Raw genomic sequence first — 19,350 nt, forward strand, 5'->3', positions numbered from 1 at the left:
GATACATCGAAGTGCCAGGCAAGAAATCTGCAGGATGGCTAGCTCTGTGACAGATAAATGGCAGTGCCCAGTGTTCATGGAAGTACCAGGGCTCCCATCAACATGATTCATGAGACTTCCCTGATGTCACAAAATCAACAGCTGTTGGTCTTGCTTAAGCCATCTGATAGGGGTTAGTGGTTACCAAGAGGCCTACAGAAATGGATGAATGAATAGATAATGCAAGCAATATCTCAGAAAGGGAGAAGCCTGTCTAATGAAAAAGCGATCTTAATTTATTATAGGAAAACACTGAATTTTATGGTGTTCTGAGCATCTTCGGAAAGTCAGGAAATGACTTTAAATAGAGGTGGGGAGGATTTCATTGGAAAGCTGGAGTCCATTGCTCTTCTGAAAGTATTTCCCAATGATTAAAAAAAATCACAGCCAGAATCCCATCCAGTCTTGACAGTGTGTGACTGGAGAGAAAGCACACCGCATAATAGCCCTTTTCCTTTCTCAGGGAAGAGCACCAAGTCATCTAGGGTGAATTCACTTTATACTTAAGATATAATCTCTTATAGGAAATTTAAGACAGTAACTTGAGACTTGATCATCCAAGCTATTGGGCTAAGCTTCAAACTACTAATCCCTTGAGGAAAAGCATAGCAAGGAGACACCTAAAATGAGCTTAAGAATGTATATAGTCATTTTATTATAAATGGCTACTTCAGAATCATTTTGTTTGACTTTGACTCTTTCAAGGCAAGATTAGCCAATACACATTTTGGACACACTTGGAAAATAACCTGTCAATCTATCTGTGAAAAGAAAGATGCCTCTGAAAATTCATCATATTGGTGAGGGGGTGGGGGAAACCGACCCACATTTTGGCTATTGCTAAAAGCCAAGCAGAAACCTCCTGTTACCAAGGATAAGTGGAAAATTACTGCTTATTATATGGTATTACACAGTTTACAGAAACTGCAAGTGCTCATTACAAACTGCACATCACACTTATCATCAGAGAGGGCAGCCAGAGCATGGGCAGGGGCATGCAACAAAACATGTTCAGCTTGCTAAGCCTCCCTGTGGCTGAGGTTATTGTTACCAAAATAAAGTAACAAAGAAGTGGACTTGGGCTGAGTGTACAGGCTGCAGCCCTGACAGGTCTGGGAATATCTGTGCTCAAAGAAGGGCATACTTGAACTTCCATCTAGTGGGCTGAAGGCAGAAGGAGTGATCTTTATCTATCCATTGAGGCCAAGCCCATTTCCTTCTATTCAGTGTGTGTCCAGATTTAGCATGCTGCTTGTTCCCATAAATGTTATACCTCCTGATTCACTCTGAGAAGATTTGGTCTGGCTGAGTGTGTCAGAATCCACAAATGCCCCTATTTACATTTGGATCAAGGCCCTTCAGATACTATGGTCCTGAGCTGACTGGAAAAGTTAAATTAATGAGCCTATGAGAGGAGGAAACTGTCCAGCCAGCACAGTGCCTAACCTAGAGCAGTGGCTCAGAGTCTGTCTGCTAAGTTAATGGATGCATAAACAGGAAATATGGAGCTAACATGGCCCAGGCCCCATAGATTGGGGCACTGATTCAGTATTAGTTGAAAGACAATATCAGTTGAGGTAGTGACAAAAGGAGAAAATAGTATATCTGAGAGTAACAGTTGTTCCGTCCCCAAATATGAACGGTTTGGAAGATTATGCATACCTTATGTTCCCTTCTCAGCTCCTCATAAATTTATAAAGTTAATTAATATTAATGTAAGAATATGATATTAATGTACTGTGAAGGTTTAAATTGAAAATCAGACTAGAAATCCAAAAACGAATGCATCCGTCATTGAAGATGACAGTACATTCCACGTCTTACTAAACACTTGATTGCTACTTTTTGATTAGTCTACTCAAAGCACCTACGAACAGGCAGAGGCTCTGATATGAGGGGCTCAGTGGTGCTGTGAGAACATGAACTTAGGCTCACATCCTCTTGTTAGTTTAAAACTGTGATCCAACATTACAGTAGTGTGGGTTTGGATTTTTATTTGAATTAGGAAAAGTGAATTGAGAAGATTTGGAAATGTGAAACAAACAAGCTTCCATATACCCCTCCTTCCCCCACCTCTAGTAGACCCTAGAGAAAAGACTATATACATTTCAAAGCTCCAGCAGCCAGAATTTCTATTAAGCCTATATATCCACTGCCAAGTCCTATAGAGAATTCAGTGACTCCCTGGAGAATAAGGAAGGAAAAAATGAACAATATAAACAAGTTACTTTTATCTAAGAGCAGCAGTACCAGTGCCAGCTGCCCTCCTTTGCCTGAGCATAACCCCCATGGAAGACACGCTAAAGGCTCTGAGAACCAGAGATAAGGAAGTAAGGGATATTATCCAGGTTTTTTTCACCAAAGAAAATCACGACTTTTCTGGTACAAGTTTCATGTGCAACTGCCTGGAAAGAGAAGGACAAACAAGATGACAACTTTCATCACCCTTTCCAGGTCAAGACTGCAAAGCCACATAACTAGGAGCATACACATTCTTTTGCTCTCTTTTGGTTTACTACATGGGCTCTGTATTGTTGTATAAATTTGGATAAAGAGGTGAAAAGTGTATGAGCAGAACACATGCAGGAGCTCCCTCCAAGCAGCTGGTAAATGTATGTAATTCCAGATGATCACCACTCTGAAACTACACTTTAAAACTTTGTAAGAAATGTTTATTACTGATACTCAGTACATAATTTACTGCACTGTGGTGAAATACTCTTACATTCCATTTCAAGGGCTTGAGAAAAGAAAATGTCAACTGGGGGAACTATGTTTTATGGATCTTGGCTTAAAACAGAGGAAAAATACACATGCAAGTCTCTTTTGGTAGAAGGAAATAGTCTAATAAAGGGCCTAATGAATAGTGTAATGATTTTTTTTAAGTAGGCAATAGGAAGAAAAAAGGAAGAAAAACAGAAGCTAACAGACTCCAAACCTGGATAACGAAGCCCTAGGTGATTTGATAGAGAGACTCTGCTTTTAAAACCAGTTTTTAAAACATGAATTATGTTACAGCTAATAGGCTGGATAAATTAATATTCTGTGGAAGAAGTAGTAGTGAGAGCAAGATAGAAGATCATATGAAAATGTAAGTGGATTTGTTTGTAATCTATAGTCTTCATCATGCCTTCTGAAGGGTGACTCTACTTCTGACTTGTACCTCTCTGTGATTTTTAAATCTAAAGTTCATTGCTTCCTTTGGTTGGGAAATCACCAGTTTTTGTAGCTACAATGTGGACCAGCAATAAGTGACCAGGTTCAAAATGCATCTTTTCAGAAAAACATCCCTAGCTCCATGCTATGTTCTCATCATGTTTATATTCTCATAGCCCTTATAGGACTGTTTCTCACTATGGTCTTATAGCCCATGTGACATTCTGGAAACAAGGGATTCAGAATGAGGAGAGCTGGGTTGGAATCTAGACCCTCCCATTAGACGCGAACTTGGGGAGACATCTGTACTCTGTACCTGTCTTCAGAGTCTCACATGTAAAATGAGAGAGTTAGACTATAACTTCCAAAGTACTTTTAATTAAACCATTTTATGACTATAGGATCCTATTTTGTATTTTATACTGTGTGTGTGTGTGTGTGTGTGTGTGGTGATGGTTCTGAATGTTCAGAAGTTGTGGACAGCCTAGCCTGTAAGTTCCTTTGGAGAAGTATCTTCCTGTCTCCTAGTATTCTCCCTCACAATGTAGGCTTTACCTACTAGGGACATTCAACAAATATGAGACTGAACCAAAGCTGGCTGAGCTATGCATTTTATTACAGATCTAGTAACCAGAGGCTACTCTGGGAAAATCTGGCCTACACTTCTAAGGGAAATATCCCAGTGCACCCTGAAAAATGGCTAGGTTTTTAAGAAGCAAACTTCCTCCCAGCCTAGCCCCATATTTCCTCCCTCCTCTGAAATAGACCCAAGAAAATTGAATGCTATCAGGCTACAAGGAAACAAAATATGGTGGGGCATTCAGCAAAGGGAGCAGTTGCCTGTATTTGGGAGAAGAAAGATCAAGGAAGAGCTCACAGGGCATTTCTGGCTGGGTCTTGAAGAGAAGAGCAGTGGGCTGGAGACTTTCCAGCCATAAAGAAAATTAGCTGATCTAGAGAATGGACTCATTTGGCAATAGCAATTGGGCCAGGCTGAAAGGGAAGAATGATACTGGTAAGGAGAGAGTTAAAAAAAGAAACTAAGAAAGTTTGGTGAAAGTCAGATATGTATGGTAGTTATATATTTGAAAATCTGAATGTGAGGTCTAACAGTAGAGCAGAAGATTTGAAAATGAGATGTCTGGGAAAAGCTGGCATGTAGAGATAGGAGACTCAGGCAAAGATATGAGGCTTTTCCCAGTTGGCCACTGGAGGTGCCTGTTCGGGGGAGTACGGAGTGGCAGCCAGACTGATCCGGCAACTGTTCCAGATATCAAAACAGCAGTAGATGCAGATGAAGTACAGATTGGGGGAAATCACTATAATAGTCTAACGGAGAGGCACAAAGGTCTGAGTTAAGATGGAGGCAATGGCAACAGAATAAAGGGAGAAAGGGTATAAAAGACAAGACATGGTTCCTGACTGGCTGTGGAGAGGAAAGGAAAGGCAAGAGTCAAGGGGGTAAGAGACACCCAGGAGAAGGGGCTTACCACAAATGCAAGCAGAGCCTTCAAAGGAGAGGAGCTGTTTTGCGGGTAAAGATGACTGTGAGCTTAGTTTTAGACAAGGTGAGTTTGAGATGCCATTCTAGAAGGTGCCAACATTTAATGAAAAACATGAATGAAAGAGACAGCTGAAGCCAAGAGAATAAATCAGATAATCAAGAAAGAGTACCTGCCCTTTTAGCTCTAACATTGGTTCTATGTACATGCTGGATCCCTGAATTAACAGGAACACTCTGTTTGTCCTCTTTCCTTTTTTTAAGATTTTATTTATTTATTTATTTATTTATTTATTTATTTAGTGCATATGAGCGGGAGAATGGGGCAGAGGTAATGGGAAAGAGGCCCAAGCAGACTCCATGCCAAGCTCGGGGCTCAATCCCATGATCTCGAGATCATGACCTAAGCTGAAATCAAGAATCAGATGCTTAACTGATGGAGCCACCCAGGCGCCCCTTTTTCCTTTTTTTTTTTTAATTTTAAGATTTTATTTATTTATTCATGAGAGACACAGAGATAGAGAGAGAGGCAGAAATGCAGGCAGAGGGAGAAACAGGCTCCCTGAAGGGAGCCCAATGTGGGACTCGATCCTGGGATTCCAGGATTACACCCTGGGCCGAAGGCAGGTGCTAGACTGCTGAGCCACCCAGGGATCCCTCCCCTTTTCCGTTTTTAACCCAGGAAGCCCCTGAGCACTCTGGGATAGAGCTGAGTCAGCATTAATCATGGTGAGATTACTAAGATGGCACTCCTTGCTCAGACGCAGAGACAAACTGAGGCAGGCCACTTTAAAAAGGTATGATCAAAAGTATACACGGACTTTCCTGCTGCCTTTGTTCATGGACTAATAAATAGGCTCTACTTTGCTTTTTTTTTTTTTTTTTTTGCAGATGTAGATGCTATTCATTTTTATAAACGGATTCCTGTGATAACTGTTATTCTGGTGTCTCTGTGTGCTCAACTTACTTGCCATCATTAGAGTTATGTAACCCTGACTTTAGAGATCCACTGAGGGGCTGTTTGGCAATGCCTCTCTCAGGGAAGGGGTTAATCAAGGCTTGGTCATGGTAAGTGGTGCCTCCCAAGAACCATTCCGGACAGTGCTGGGACAGGACCCTCTGCAGCCATCCTGAAACCATGGGAGGGGAGGAGTCCAGAGCTCCAGGACTCCAGAGTGAAGTCTGTTCTGTTGGACAAACTCTATTTACCCTGCTGGGAGAGGTACCAGGACTGCCTGGGCAAATGGTTTAGAATTTCTCTCCAGAGAATAAGGCCAGTTTTGGTTTTGTTTTTGTTTTCAACCTTTTACTGTAAAAATCCAGAGAAGCAATTGCAACATATTAATCTGACAAACTCAGGATTTTAAATCAAATCAATTTCCGAAGTGAAAGGGGCACAGCTGGGAAACAGGTTTGAAAGCACTTGGACCCTCCATAAAGAGAAACTTCACTCTTTCTAAGAGTGGTTAAAAAGAAAGGTAATGGACTTCCAGCCAGTAGCCAACCTCGAGTGATAAACTGTTACCGGGGGATCCAAGTCATTATCTTGAGGGGCAAGGGTAGGTGCAGAGACCAGAGAAGATGGGGACCTCTGGCAAAGACTAAATCTGTGGAGTAAGGCTGGGAATGAATCAGCGACATTAGATCAATAACAGATTAATAAAGAGAAGTTGGGAAGACACATTCCTGGGCTACAAGGGTTACGTTATCAGGGTTAATGAGCCACTTTTATGCTCTCCCACAAACTCTTCCTTGCTCCATATGATAGTTTCTGAATGTGGATGGATGGACTTCCTGAGTGAGCCCTGTGAAGACGATAGCTCTGGACAACAGCAGGACACAGAACCAGCACATGCCACAATTGGAGACAGAGAGGTAGCACCTGTCCGTCCATTCACTCAGACAGAATACAAGTGCTAGGTCCTTGCTAGGCTACCATGGATAAGAATGAAATGGACCACATCCCTGCTCTGATGGCGCTTACATTCTAATGGGGGAAGAACAACAGTAATCTAATACTATGCTAAGGAATGGGTCATTGCAAACTGTACTATCAGCTGCAAAGGACAATAGCTCATTTCTGTGAGAGGGAACAGCAGGGCACTCTGGTTAAGATAGGTGATCAGGGCAGATTTCCCTGAGAATGTGGCCCTTGAGCCAAGCACAGTGGGAGTTAAGCAAAGTGCATGGTGTGGGCTCCAGATAGAGGCTGTGGCATGGGCACAGGCCCTGTGGGAGGGTAGAGCACAATGCATGGTGGGACATGAGAGGAAGCCAGGCTGATGTGAACATAGCCAGTACAGGAATACTGATGCAAGAAATGTCTGCAGAGGCAGGAGCGGGCCAGATTGTGTAGGCACTCTAGGCCACATGTAGAATTTGGGTCTTTATCCAGAGAGCAATGGGAAGCCAGTTAAAGGTTTGATATCAGAACATCAACATTTAAGATATAAATCAGAATTGTCCTTGAAATGTGCCACTGTGGCTACACCAGGTCAACTAGAGGGAGGGTACAGAGAGAATATGGTAGGAATTAGCACAGAGTAGAATTAGCAGAGTGGAGTAGAGGACAGAGATATGATGGTAGTTGGACTAGTATGATCTGGATTGATTTTTGTCATTTAGAATGTATTACTAGTATGAAAGTTGTTCCATAATGAAAGAAAAGTCTTCCTGACCATGCACATTTTAAGTGTGCCAACACAGCTCACTGAGAAAGTTTTACCGAGGTATGTTCATTTTTTAAATAATAGGCATGGAAAAAATTATTATCTTCACAGAGTAATGTGGCTCCTGCCTTAAGCAAGGGGAAGGAAAAGAGCTCTTAGCTTCTCCCTTCTGATCATTTCCTATCCAAGGGGGACTTCATGTCCTTCCCACTCCTTCACCTGTTAAATGTTGTGGGTGGGGATAGGCTTCTCCAATGGTGGTCCACAGAACCTGTTGATAGGCCTAAATTTAGAATTTGGTTCACATACTTAGCATCAAAATCTACTTTCCACATGGCTCCCAACATGTGGGTAAAGTTTTGCATAAAGATTTTCTGTAGAACATTGGGATGGCTGGGTGGCTCCGTGGTTGAGCATCTGTCTTCGGCTCAGATAGTGACCCCCGGGTCCTAGGATAGATTCTCGCATCAGGCTCCCCGCAGGGAGCCTGCTTCTCCCTCTGCCTATGTCTCTGCCTCTCATGAGTGAATAAATAAAATCTTTAAAAAATTTTTTCTGGGGCAGCCCCTGTAGCTTAGCAGTTTAGCGCCACCTTCAGCCCAGGGCGTGATCCTGGAGACCTGGGATCAAGTCCCATGTCAGGCTCCCTGCATGGAGTCTGTTTCTGCCTCTCTCTCTCAATCTTTCTCTCTCTCTCTGCGTGTGTGTGTCTCTAATAAATAAATAAAATCTTAAAAAAAATTTTTTTTTGTTCTGTAGAACAAAAGATAAATAAATGCCTTTTCTAGATGGGTAGGTATAAGTAAGTGACTCCTTACTGATGTTTTCTACCCCAAAATATTCTGGTGTTTTATAAACATATAAACAACAGTTTGATTAACACGTGTCTCCAAGTCTGTTCTAACAGACTTCTTCTACAGGGCAGGTTCTGACATCCCTGTCTCATTAGCCTAGGGGTCTGCCCAGTATCAGACTTGTCCTCTGTGTGTATATATATATTTTATCTGAATTCTGTGACTTTTTTCATTTCTTTCTTTCTTTTTTTTTTTTTTTTTGCCATTCCTCTTATAGGTACATGTTTCTTTATCATTCAAGCTCTAAAACTCATGACAAAATTAACACCAATGCTTTGCCCTTTAAAAAAAACACAGGAAAGAACATGACTGGCTTTTTTCATTACTGTCAAAAGCTGTGTAGAAAAATGGAATTAAGTTTGAAAAGAGAAAAATAAAATCTCCACCAAGCCTTTTAACAGTGACAATTACACAACCAGTGCCTATTAATTGGCTCCCTTTTTAAGAAGGAGCAAGCAAGCACACTCCTCCAACCCTGCAGGGACAGGCGTCTGAGTGGGTAAGGGTAACTGGCTGTTAGCACAGCAGACACTTGCAAGAAATAGTAATATTTTAATACAGCACCTCTGCCACAGCCATGAGCTGCAATCCCATCCTGGAGACTAAAACTTGACACTTCGTATGAACTTCTTCTGCCACTGATCGCAATGGTGGAGACCTTTCCTTCTTTCAAACTCATTTTTGTTTTGCATCACATTAACCAGGCAAGCCCTCTACACACAATCCCTAGGTCACATGGTTAGCAGCAAGCTCTTGGAACCAGTCCAAGATTGTTGTTTTGTTAAGTGTCGGGCTAAGAGACAAAACTGGTGGAAAGAAGGCTTTCTCAGCTTTAGCACTGACAATGGCAAAGAAGATGCACAAAATCACAGGCAAAGTAAATGGTTCAGGTTCAGATGTTTCATTTTTCAATCTTGCTACACTTTGGTGGAAGAGTTTTCTGAGGCAGTGACTTTCACCTTTAATTTATCCTGTTGTCCTCAACTACCGCAGCACTTTGATAAAGAAACATGAGTCCCTTTCTAAGATTCCTGGTGAATAAACAGCATCAGCTACAGAAACAGACCCCAGAACAGACGGTTGCCCTTCCCTGGGACTAAATGATAGTATATTCAGCAAGAGGGACAAAGCTATTCTCGGATATTAATATCATGCTGAAGACCAAGGAGAAGGTGAGCTGACTGCACAGAGGCTTTTCCAGGTGACACAGAGGCTACCAAAGGGCTTCTCAGGGAGGGCACAGGAGAGAGACTTTTTCAAGTTAAGATGCTGTAAAAACAGCCTGTCACAGAGGGGTGCTCCAAGGTCAAGTGGGCTGGGCCTCTCTGAGAGGGCAAACCCCTGGTGGAAATGAACTTTGAAGTTCAGGAGAAAGGTGAAGTTCTCTCACAGACCTGGGCCTGAAGAGGCCCAAGGGGGAGAAGTAACATAAGGAAAATGAGGCTCAGGTGTCCCTTTTCAGGGAAGCACAATGTATGCTTCAGGTAAGTGGCTTCAAGGTTCTGAAAAGTGACCAGGATATTGCTATGGACAGCACTTACTTAATTTCTTTAATTTATTCCTGGCAGTGAATAAACTATGCCACTCTGCCAGCATATGCTACTCAAATAACAGCAAGGACAAACATCTACAAAACATTCATGGTGGCAAGAAAAAAAAAATCTTTTTCAAATAAAGTGTTCTGTTTGATTGTACAAGATTTATATGTAAATTGGTCAAAAATACAGAAAACTAGAAATAATTTACATAATCCCAGTACATAGAGGCAGACACTAACAACATCTTGGTGTATCTCTGTCTGGCTTTCTTCTTCCATATTTTTCCCCCATTTGTGATAATATTTCTACAGTTTTGTACTCTGCTTTAAAAATATCTTATTATATAAATGTTTTCTTAAGTTATTAAAAACCCTTCACAATGTTTTTAATGAACACTTAGGTTGGAGAAGAAAATTTATTTAAGAGGGAATGCAGATAGTATATCTGGTGGGTAGATTGCCTGTGAGAAAATTCACTTAAAAAACTGGAAATCCTAGGTAATTCTAGATTATGACTGTAGAATTCTCAAGTGGAAAAAGAAAAATTTCAGTAGTATCAATGGTTAGTTCTTTATATCTAGTAATTTATATTTGCCAGAATGCTTGCCAAGGGCAGAGTCTTGGACAGATGATGGCTGAGATTATTACCCTTCTTCTACAGACAAAACTATTAGCCAATGGGACCGTGACAAAGTAAGGAAATGGTTAATAAACGAACATTGAATGAGGTCAATATGTTAAAGAATACATGCTGGTAGGAAACAAGACAGCTCTGAAACATGGAAAAGGGGCAGCCAGGTACAAGGAAGGGAAGGAAAAGGATTTGGGGTCCCTGGGGAGTATGAATAGCCCGTGTAGTAGAGCTTTGGGGGATTCACTGTAGGCACAGTGACCTTTCTCTCTTCCTGGAAACCAATGAGGTGACATCAAAGAAATACAAAGAGAATACACTCACAAAGGTGTTGCAAACTGGAGGGGAGGATATAAGCAAATTAAGATTTTTGTGAATTTCTAGAAAACGGTAGGTGGATATTATTTATAAATCTGAGAGGAGCTGGGTAGATTTCCATATTGAAACAAATTGAGCAGGATAAATCAAAATGGTCCACATCCAGCCATATCATTATGAAATTTAACACCTCTAACAACAAGAAGATCCTAAGGCTTCTATAGGGAAAAATACATCACTATAAATCATAAGAATCAGATTCTATGAGATTTCTCATCAGCAACATTAGATGCTATTTGGCAATCAATTCAAGCTTTCAAAATTATGAAGAAACTGGGCATGCAAGAATTCTGAAAATTTGCCTTCCACATACCCTTTGTTTCTGGAAACAATTCTGAATACATTTACTCTGTGCAATGCCTATGAGAGCTCTTGACTGAGACCCAACCAAGTCCTATTTGGCTTCGGATTCACCCAGGAGAGAAAACAGAAAACAGTAGGCCACTTGAGTAGCAGCAGGCATTTCTCCTTAGTGGGAGTCCTTGTAGTGGTCTATATAGCTGAGGAGGAGCTATTCCCCATGGCATGCAAGATGACAGCTGAGGTGAGAGTAGGCAGGTGTGGAGCCACTCTGGCTCAGAGGCCTCATATTCCAAATTGAAACTATTATCTTGTGTAATAGCTCCATAAACAAAGATCCCAGAATTTTCACAAGGGATGTGCCTAGTCACAAAAGTCATCATGCTCAGGAAACCCAAAGCTATGGCTCCCAATCAAATATTTACAGTCCTCCCAGGCCAGATACAATTTACCAATCTGGGGTAATTTTTGTCATAAGCAATGTTACCTAATAGCTGACATTCCATTTCTATCAAGTTTTCAGGGGAACAGATTTAAAAAGGTAGCTGGGCCCAAGGTCAATATCTCACGCAAAAGAAACAAGGTTTTTGTTAACCCTTTACCCACATTTCTACAAGAAGAAAAAGAAATCCAAGAAACAGTGAAAACAACCTAGATAAGAAAGAAAAAGAAATTTTAGTTATACAGGCCTAGAAAACTGTGTTTAAAATTAACCAAGGAACAAATAGTATGCCTCAGAAGCTTCTGTAAACAGGAAAAAGAGGCAATTAGAAACTCCAAGAAAACAAAAAGTCAGCTAACATGAAGCTATTTATTTATTATTTGGGGAATAATTCTGAGCACTTCTAAGAAAATCAAATCTATTTGATCTGAACACAGTATAATTTTCCAAAAAGGATGCAAGTTTAGTGACATAGAGTAATATTTCCCTCACTATAGATCCAATGGATTATAGATCTGTGGTGAACAGTGTTACATAATAATAATAATAATTTAAAAATAATTATTAAAAAATAACATTATAATGAGATTTTAGTGGTTTTCCCTTTTCAGGACCAATTTATAGTTAACAAAGATTTTTATCAAAAAGATTTTATTTATTTATTTGAGAGAGAGACAGAGATAGTGACAGAGAGCACAGGTGGGGAGGAGAGGGAGAAGCAGGCTCCCCGCTGAGCAGGGAGCCCAACACAGGGCTCCATCCCAGAACCCTGGGATCATGACCTGAGCAGACACGTAACTGACTGAGCCATCCAGTACCCAAAAGGGATGATTTAACTGTAAGTTACAGAACAGAAAATAAGTATCATTTATCTTTACAATGTCAATGTGTTGGGACAGTTAACAGAAGATGGGGAGAGAGAAAGGGAAATGTAGGGTGGTAATTTCTTCATACATAGTAGTGATTCAAGGAATACTATCTACAATTGATGGGTCAAAAAATAGATATTTAGGGACACCTGGATAGTTCAGTGGTCGAGCATCTGCCTTTGGCTCAGGTAATGAACCTGGAGTCTTGGGATCGAGTCCTGCATCGGGTTCCCTGCATGGATCCTGCTTCTCCCTTTGCCTATGTCTCTGCTTCTCTCTCTCTCTCTGTGTCTCTCATGAATAAATAAAATCTTAAAAAAAAAAAAAGATGTTTAGAGGGCATTCAGGTATATTGTTTGATTTTAAAAGGTTTAGGTATATTGTTTAATTTTAAAAGATTAAATAGTAAGCAGAACTAAAGAAAAAAAACAATAAAAATGAGAAGTTGTTAAGTGAGCCAAATTTCTCATTTTTTATAGTGAGGAGTTAGTAAAGCTGATAAATTAATAAACATATATATAAAAATATTATAGTTGAGACATTATAAACACTAAAAAATAGTCAAAAGCAGTTACTTCTGACAAATGGAGCACAAGATGGGAAGGTGAAATTTTACTTTTCACATATATCTTTCTGTATTGTTTAAATTACTTTTCCGTGTATGTTTTACATTTATAATAAAAAAACTGATGCTAGTGTCTTATTGTATCGACACAGATTTAGGGCTCAACAATTTAGAAGATGTTAGAGAAAAGGAATCAAAGGTTGGAAAGTGAAGTCTTTAAGAATAAGATTACAGGGTACAGGACTAGAGGATGTGAATAAAGAGGGCTAAAAAGTAATTTTATGAAGTCAGTTAATATATTTGCAACAATATCAATAAACATTGAGGGCATTATGCTACCTGTGAAAAAAGTCACAGAGAAAGACAAAAACTGTATGATCTTACTTAAATGTATAATCTTAAAAAAACGAACTTGCAGAAATAGGACAGGTTGCCAGAGTGGTATGTGGGGGATGGGGGGAATGGGTGAAGGGGATCCAAAAGCACAAACTTCCAGTTATAAGATCTGTAAGGTCTGGGGACGGAATGAACAGCATGGTGACTACAGTTAAGTGATACTGTATTGCATATGTGAAAGTTGCTAAGAGACGAGATCTTAAAAGTTCTCATAACAAGAAAAAAAATCATAACTACTACTACTACTACTACTACTACTACTACTACTACTATTACTACAATGTGAGGTGAGGCGTGTTAACTTACTGTCGTGATCGCTTTGCTACATGTATGTATCATTATATTGTATGCCCTAAACTTATACAATGTTATGTATCAATTATATCTGGATAACCTGGAAAAAAACCCCAAATAAGTCTCTACAAAAACATGGTTATCTGTGATAGACAATGAACCTTTATCCTGAAAGTAAAACAAGTGAAGCTCCAACTGTTGCAGAAAGGACTCCTGCTCCAAGAGTAGAGGGTCTTACGGGGAGACATTGTGGAATCTCATTCCCTATGTATTTTTCAGAGGACAGCAAAAATCTGTCCTTTGATTTCTGGACTAGAATGATCAAGAGGCAGGGCTGTGATCTCTAAAGATCCTATAGAATTTCATTTATAACATGACTCACAAATTTTATTTCAGAAAAAGAAGACTACAATTTTTGAAGCTAATAGAATCTTCTCTTGAGGACTACCCTGGAGTATATTAGCTATAAAGGAAAGGCTTTCCTCTTTTATCATCTGCATATATTCTATTATATTTCTTAACACCCAACTCAAAAATGAAAGGCATAACAGATTCAGGTTATGCCTATAAACATATCATAACCTTTGGTTCTAATGATTTTTAGGGGGTTAACAGGTACTTGCCTTCTTGCTACTACTCTTTTGTTCTTGTATTTTTTATTTATTAATCTCTAAAAATGCATATTACTGTAGCATATAAGTGTTAATGAAGAAGGTTAAAAATATAAATTATTTAAATCCACCAACTAAGGGAAACAAAATATTAAAAAGAAGGGAAAAAAGAGGTCGATGACTTAATACAAAGCTACTGGGAGGAATCTAATGAATGAATGCATTTTGAATCAAGAAAAAAACTCATTTAAATAACTATAAAGCCATTAGGATATATACCTGGGTCAGTAGTTCTGTTTAAAAACCCATACTGTGTAACACCTTCAGCAGGGGAACGTAATGAGATGAGGTATCTAATTTATAACATATAAAAATAACAGACGAGATGGGTGATGGTAACCAGTGAGATGTGGAAAAGATGGGGAAACCGAGGGTCTTGCTCGTGAGCTGTACACTCAGTGAGCAATGGCCCTGAAAAGATAAGTGGACAGTTGTTCATGGGCCTCAAAGGCCTTCCTATTGTATAAAAAGGGCTCTAGGTGCTTGGAAGTAAGTTAATCATCTTGTTTCCCTGTTTCCATCATCTAGTTTGGCTTAGCCCTCTTTAGTAATGCTTTGTTGGAATGGAAAGAGCCTTCCATTTTCTCTTTCATAAATCAAGGACAATGTTCCACAAGGTGTTTTATGTTCAGGACAAAATGAGACAAAATACAGGAAAGTCAAGAAAATAGTAGCTACTAAATAATTGTTAGTTTTCTCATTCAATGGCAAAGATGGCTACAAGATATGTGCTCTGCTGAGAAGTGGCTGCGCAGCCAGAACTTTGTTTTCCAGTCTTACCAGCATCTAGTTGGTAAACAGCTACTTCTCCCCAGTCAAATGCCAGTGGAAGGCCAAGACTGTTCAGGAGAACCAGGTATACCTTCTTTCTGTTCTTTCTCCATTTGCCAACTAGATGCAGATGGTGCTAATGAGGCCCTAGAGGATGGTAGAACTCCAAGAAGGAAGATGCCTTGGTTTCTTAGTCACCTGTGAGAGAAGAGCCATCTAATAACCAGGTACATCTATAAGGCCTACTATGTGACTGAGAAATAAACTATTGTGCCGAGATGCTGGAATGCTGAAGCCACTTTCTATTACAGCAGCAAGTGTTATCTTAACCAATGTAAGCATTAAACGTGTTCTATGATAATTACTATCATAATGATGGTAAAGGAGTCAGACATTGCATCAAACAAGTCATCATTTATGCTTTTATGAAATCTTGGCCAAGGAGATATAGGAAAAGATGTTTAATATCATTAGCCATGAGGAAAATGCATATCAAAACTACCACTGCACTCCCACTAGGACGGCTATGAACAAGAAGATAGACAGTAACAAGTACTGGCAAGAATAGGGAGAAATTGGAACCCTCTTGCATTGCTGGGAGGAATGCAAAATGGTACAGCTGCTGCGGAAAAGTCTAGTAGTTCCTCAAAAACTTAAACACAGAGTTACCATAAGACCCAGCAATTCTACTCCCAGGAATATACTCAAGAGGACTGAAAACATGTATGTTCATACAAAGACTTGCACAGGAATGTTCATTTTAGCCAAGAAGTACAAACAATTCCAATGTTCATCCACTGATGAATGGATAAACAAAATGTGACACATATATTTCCATGTGATAGAATACTATTCAGTCATAAAAAGGAATGAAGTGCTGATACATGCTATGACATGAATGAAGCTTGACAAAAGTATATGCTAAATGAAAAAAGCCAAAAGAAGAGATCATGTACTATATGATTTCATGTATAGGAAATGTCCAGAATATGCAAATCCACAGAGACAGAAGGGAGATTACTCGGGGGGGGGGGGGAGTGGCAACTAGAAGGAAATGGAAAAACTGCTAATGGGTAGGAGGTGTCCTTTTGGGGGTGATGAAAATGTTTGAAACATCAGATAGTAGAGATGACTGCCCAACTCTGTAAATGCACTATAAGCCACTGAATTATACATTTAAAAGGGTGAATTGTATGGTATGTGAATCACATTTCAATAATAAAAAAAGAAATCTTGGGGCACCTGCATGGCTCAGTTGGTTAAGCATCTGCCTTTGGCTTAGGTCATGATGCCAGGGTCCTGAGATCAAGCCCCCATATCGGGCTCCCTGTTCAGTGGGGAGTCGGCTTCTCTCTCTCCCTTGGTCCCTCTGCTGCCCCCCTCCCCCGCTTGTGTTCTTTTTCTCAAATAAATAAATAAAATCTTTAAAAAAAATAAAAAGAAATCTCAGCTCTTTGCTTTATCTTGCCTCCCAGAGAATCTGGCTCTACACAAAAAGGCACTGAGCTCTCTTTTAGGTAATGACTGGGAAAAAGTATGATTCTAGGATGCTGGGAATGTTGAATGTTAATTTTAATCTGAGTGAGTTTTATGGGTATAGACACATGTACATATTCATTCTAGTCAAGATCTCAGGCTGGTCAGAACCCACATGATCCTTCTTTCCTGGCTTCCCCCACAAAATGTAAATGCAAACAGAGGCCCAAAGCCATACACATTAAATGACTAGAGACCTAGATACCAAGCTTTCCTTGGTTTATGTAACAGTGTAGCTGACACTCAGATGAGATAAATATTTAAAGCTAACCCTGAGAATGAGATGAAGGTGGGGAATGGAGCCCCAGAATAACTAAAGTGTGTACTACATCGGCAAAATTCTGTAAGGAAGAAAAACGTTCTAAAGGGGTGGTGTGGTGTCAAGAGCAGGGACCCAAAAGAGAATTATATATGGAAATCTTTCTTTTCCCTGTCAGGTACATTCCATTTTCAAGAGTCAAGTTCAAACCACCACATAAGGAAAGCTTGTTTTATCACATAAAATAAATTCTCATCAAAGTACTTAATAGTCACAACTGAAGTAAAGGATCATCGGGATTTTTTAACCTCCAAATGAGAATATAATTTGTTGACTCCAAGAGTCTTCATTAGAACCTTCTGAATCCATTGGAAAGACGATCTTTTAAATTGGAATAAATTCCACAAAAGACGTAACTTACTTGCAGGAGACCTTAGTTCTGTCAGCCACCATGGTCCACTGTTGCTGGTTGGTGGAGACCTCAACATAATAGCTATAGCTTCGATCATCACAGTCCCAAAGTAGTAACCTGAACAAAAGAAAACAGGTAAGAATGCTGTGAGTGTTCTAACTGGTTGATTTCTGAGGCTGTAGGCATAAGGAAATCCTGTCTACTTTACCCCTCCTTCCTGCCTCCTTTGCCCTACCACACTTCCAAGACTGGAGAACGGAAGTGAATCACCAAAAGTATGGTGACAGGAGGTGGAGTCAATCTAGTGAAAGCCATGTCTCTTTAGGAACTTACTTCACCAGTCACCCAATCTCAGGCAGGCTTTGTCCCCTGAGTGGCTTCAGGTTGGCTTATCTGTGTGAAGATGTCCCCAAATCCTCCTTCCTGATCCATCTCCTGTTAGCTGGGCTGACCAAAGGTAACATCCTTGAGACTACTGTTCATGAGGGAATCTATACTTTCTAACTGGTAATAACTAGTATTCCTCAATGACTTAATTATCATGTTTTAGATTGCTTCTCATTCTTAGCTGACTTTGTGCATAGCTGTGGTACGATGATCTGATTTGGAGATACAAACAAATGTATATTCGTTAGTAAAACTTTTTTGTTATTTAGAGATTGATTATTCTGTTCCTCATATTTTCTTTTTAGCCCAGATAAGAACCTGAGCATTGACTATGTGATTCAATTTACATGAAGCTCAAAAGAGACAAAATTCACCTACAGTGACAGGAATCAGACAGTGGTTACCTCTGGGAGAGGTAAAGCTTATGAAACGGGATGAGGGAACCTTCCAGGACGCTGGAAGTGTGCTGATTCTTACCAAGTTGAGCTATACATGAAAGATATGTATGTGTGTTATTCCTCAATTTTAAAAAATAGAGTATGAAAAAGAATCTAATCTAATCTACAGGATTAGGCAACAGTCCAGCATTTTGCTTCTGAGACTGCCACAGTGGTGAGAGATGAGAGACCATTGTTTTCTATGATTCCAGCCTCAAAAAAAAAATTATGATTTCAGCCGCAAAAGTCCTTCCCATACAAGATACCCATCTTATTGTTTTACATTCGCTTATGCAGATTTGCTTCCTCCAATAGCCAGAACAGACAGTGAGCTCCTTGAAGGCAGTGCCTGTCTTATTGATCTTTCTATACCCAGGTCCTCGGCATGGTGTCTCACAGAGCCTACACTCAATGAATATTTATTTGTAACAACAGTAATAATGATGATTATTACTGTCACCGGGACCAACATTTCTTTAATGCTTATACTGTGTACCAGGCCCTATGTTTAGTGTTCTATATACTTTGTCTTATTGACTGAGCCACCCAGGCACCCTGCTATACACTTTATCTTATTAAATCTTTCCAAAATCCCCTTAGCAAGCATTATTATTCTCATCAAATTATAGATGGCGAAAGTCAGGCTTACCCCTGTTAAGTTACGTGTCTACGCTCAGTTAGTGCTGGCAGATACAGGGTTCACTTGCTGTGATGGCCAAAGCCCATTTCTATCATCCCTCTGCCAAGTGCTTCCTTTACTACCAGTGAGTGTATAGACCTGGGTCCCAATTTACAACCTGCAGCCTATCACTCTACAAAAGTAGTTCATATTATTTGCCCTTGATCTTGCAACTACAATCAATGAAAAAGCCCTTTGCACAAGCTCAGTTTAGTGTCAACTATAACGCTATTTTGGGGATTAGAAATGACACTGTGTTCCCCTTTCCCCTTGCCCTTTGTTTCTTGTTTTCAAGTGTAATTTTGTTTGCTATCAATGACTAAATCCACACTACCTGATATCTTGGAATTCATCTTTTAAGTGAAGCAGAAACAGGTTCTATCTTAATTCACCTGAACATTCCCCTTAATTCATCTGAGTATTTAATCTATCAAAGTACTCTGAATGAACCAGACAGGATCCCACCCTATTGTTTCTAAGTGTCTATTAATTCTGCTCTCAGTTTATGCCAGTTTGCCTGATAAAAATGTGAATCATTTCTCTCATTAGTCTTTTCCTTGAATATTA

The 19,350-nt window shown here is 39.8% G+C and overlaps 1 protein-coding gene across 4 annotated transcripts in view; it reads right to left on the bottom strand.

The window, feature by feature from the left end:
• The window catches only part of BTBD9 (BTB domain containing 9), a 410,333-nt gene that overhangs the window by 59,771 nt on the left and 331,212 nt on the right, over positions 1-19,350 (bottom strand). For all 4 annotated transcript variants that reach the window (XM_072731483.1, XM_072731492.1, XM_072731484.1 and 1 more), the window contains one exon: positions 17,290-17,397. In XM_072731483.1, the coding sequence (XP_072587584.1) occupies positions 17,290-17,397 (108 nt within the window). The remainder of the gene's footprint in view (positions 1-17,289; positions 17,398-19,350) is intronic.

This window comes from Vulpes vulpes, chromosome 1 (genome assembly GCF_048418805.1).
Source record: "Vulpes vulpes isolate BD-2025 chromosome 1, VulVul3, whole genome shotgun sequence".
Taxonomy (NCBI): domain Eukaryota; kingdom Metazoa; phylum Chordata; class Mammalia; order Carnivora; family Canidae; genus Vulpes; species Vulpes vulpes.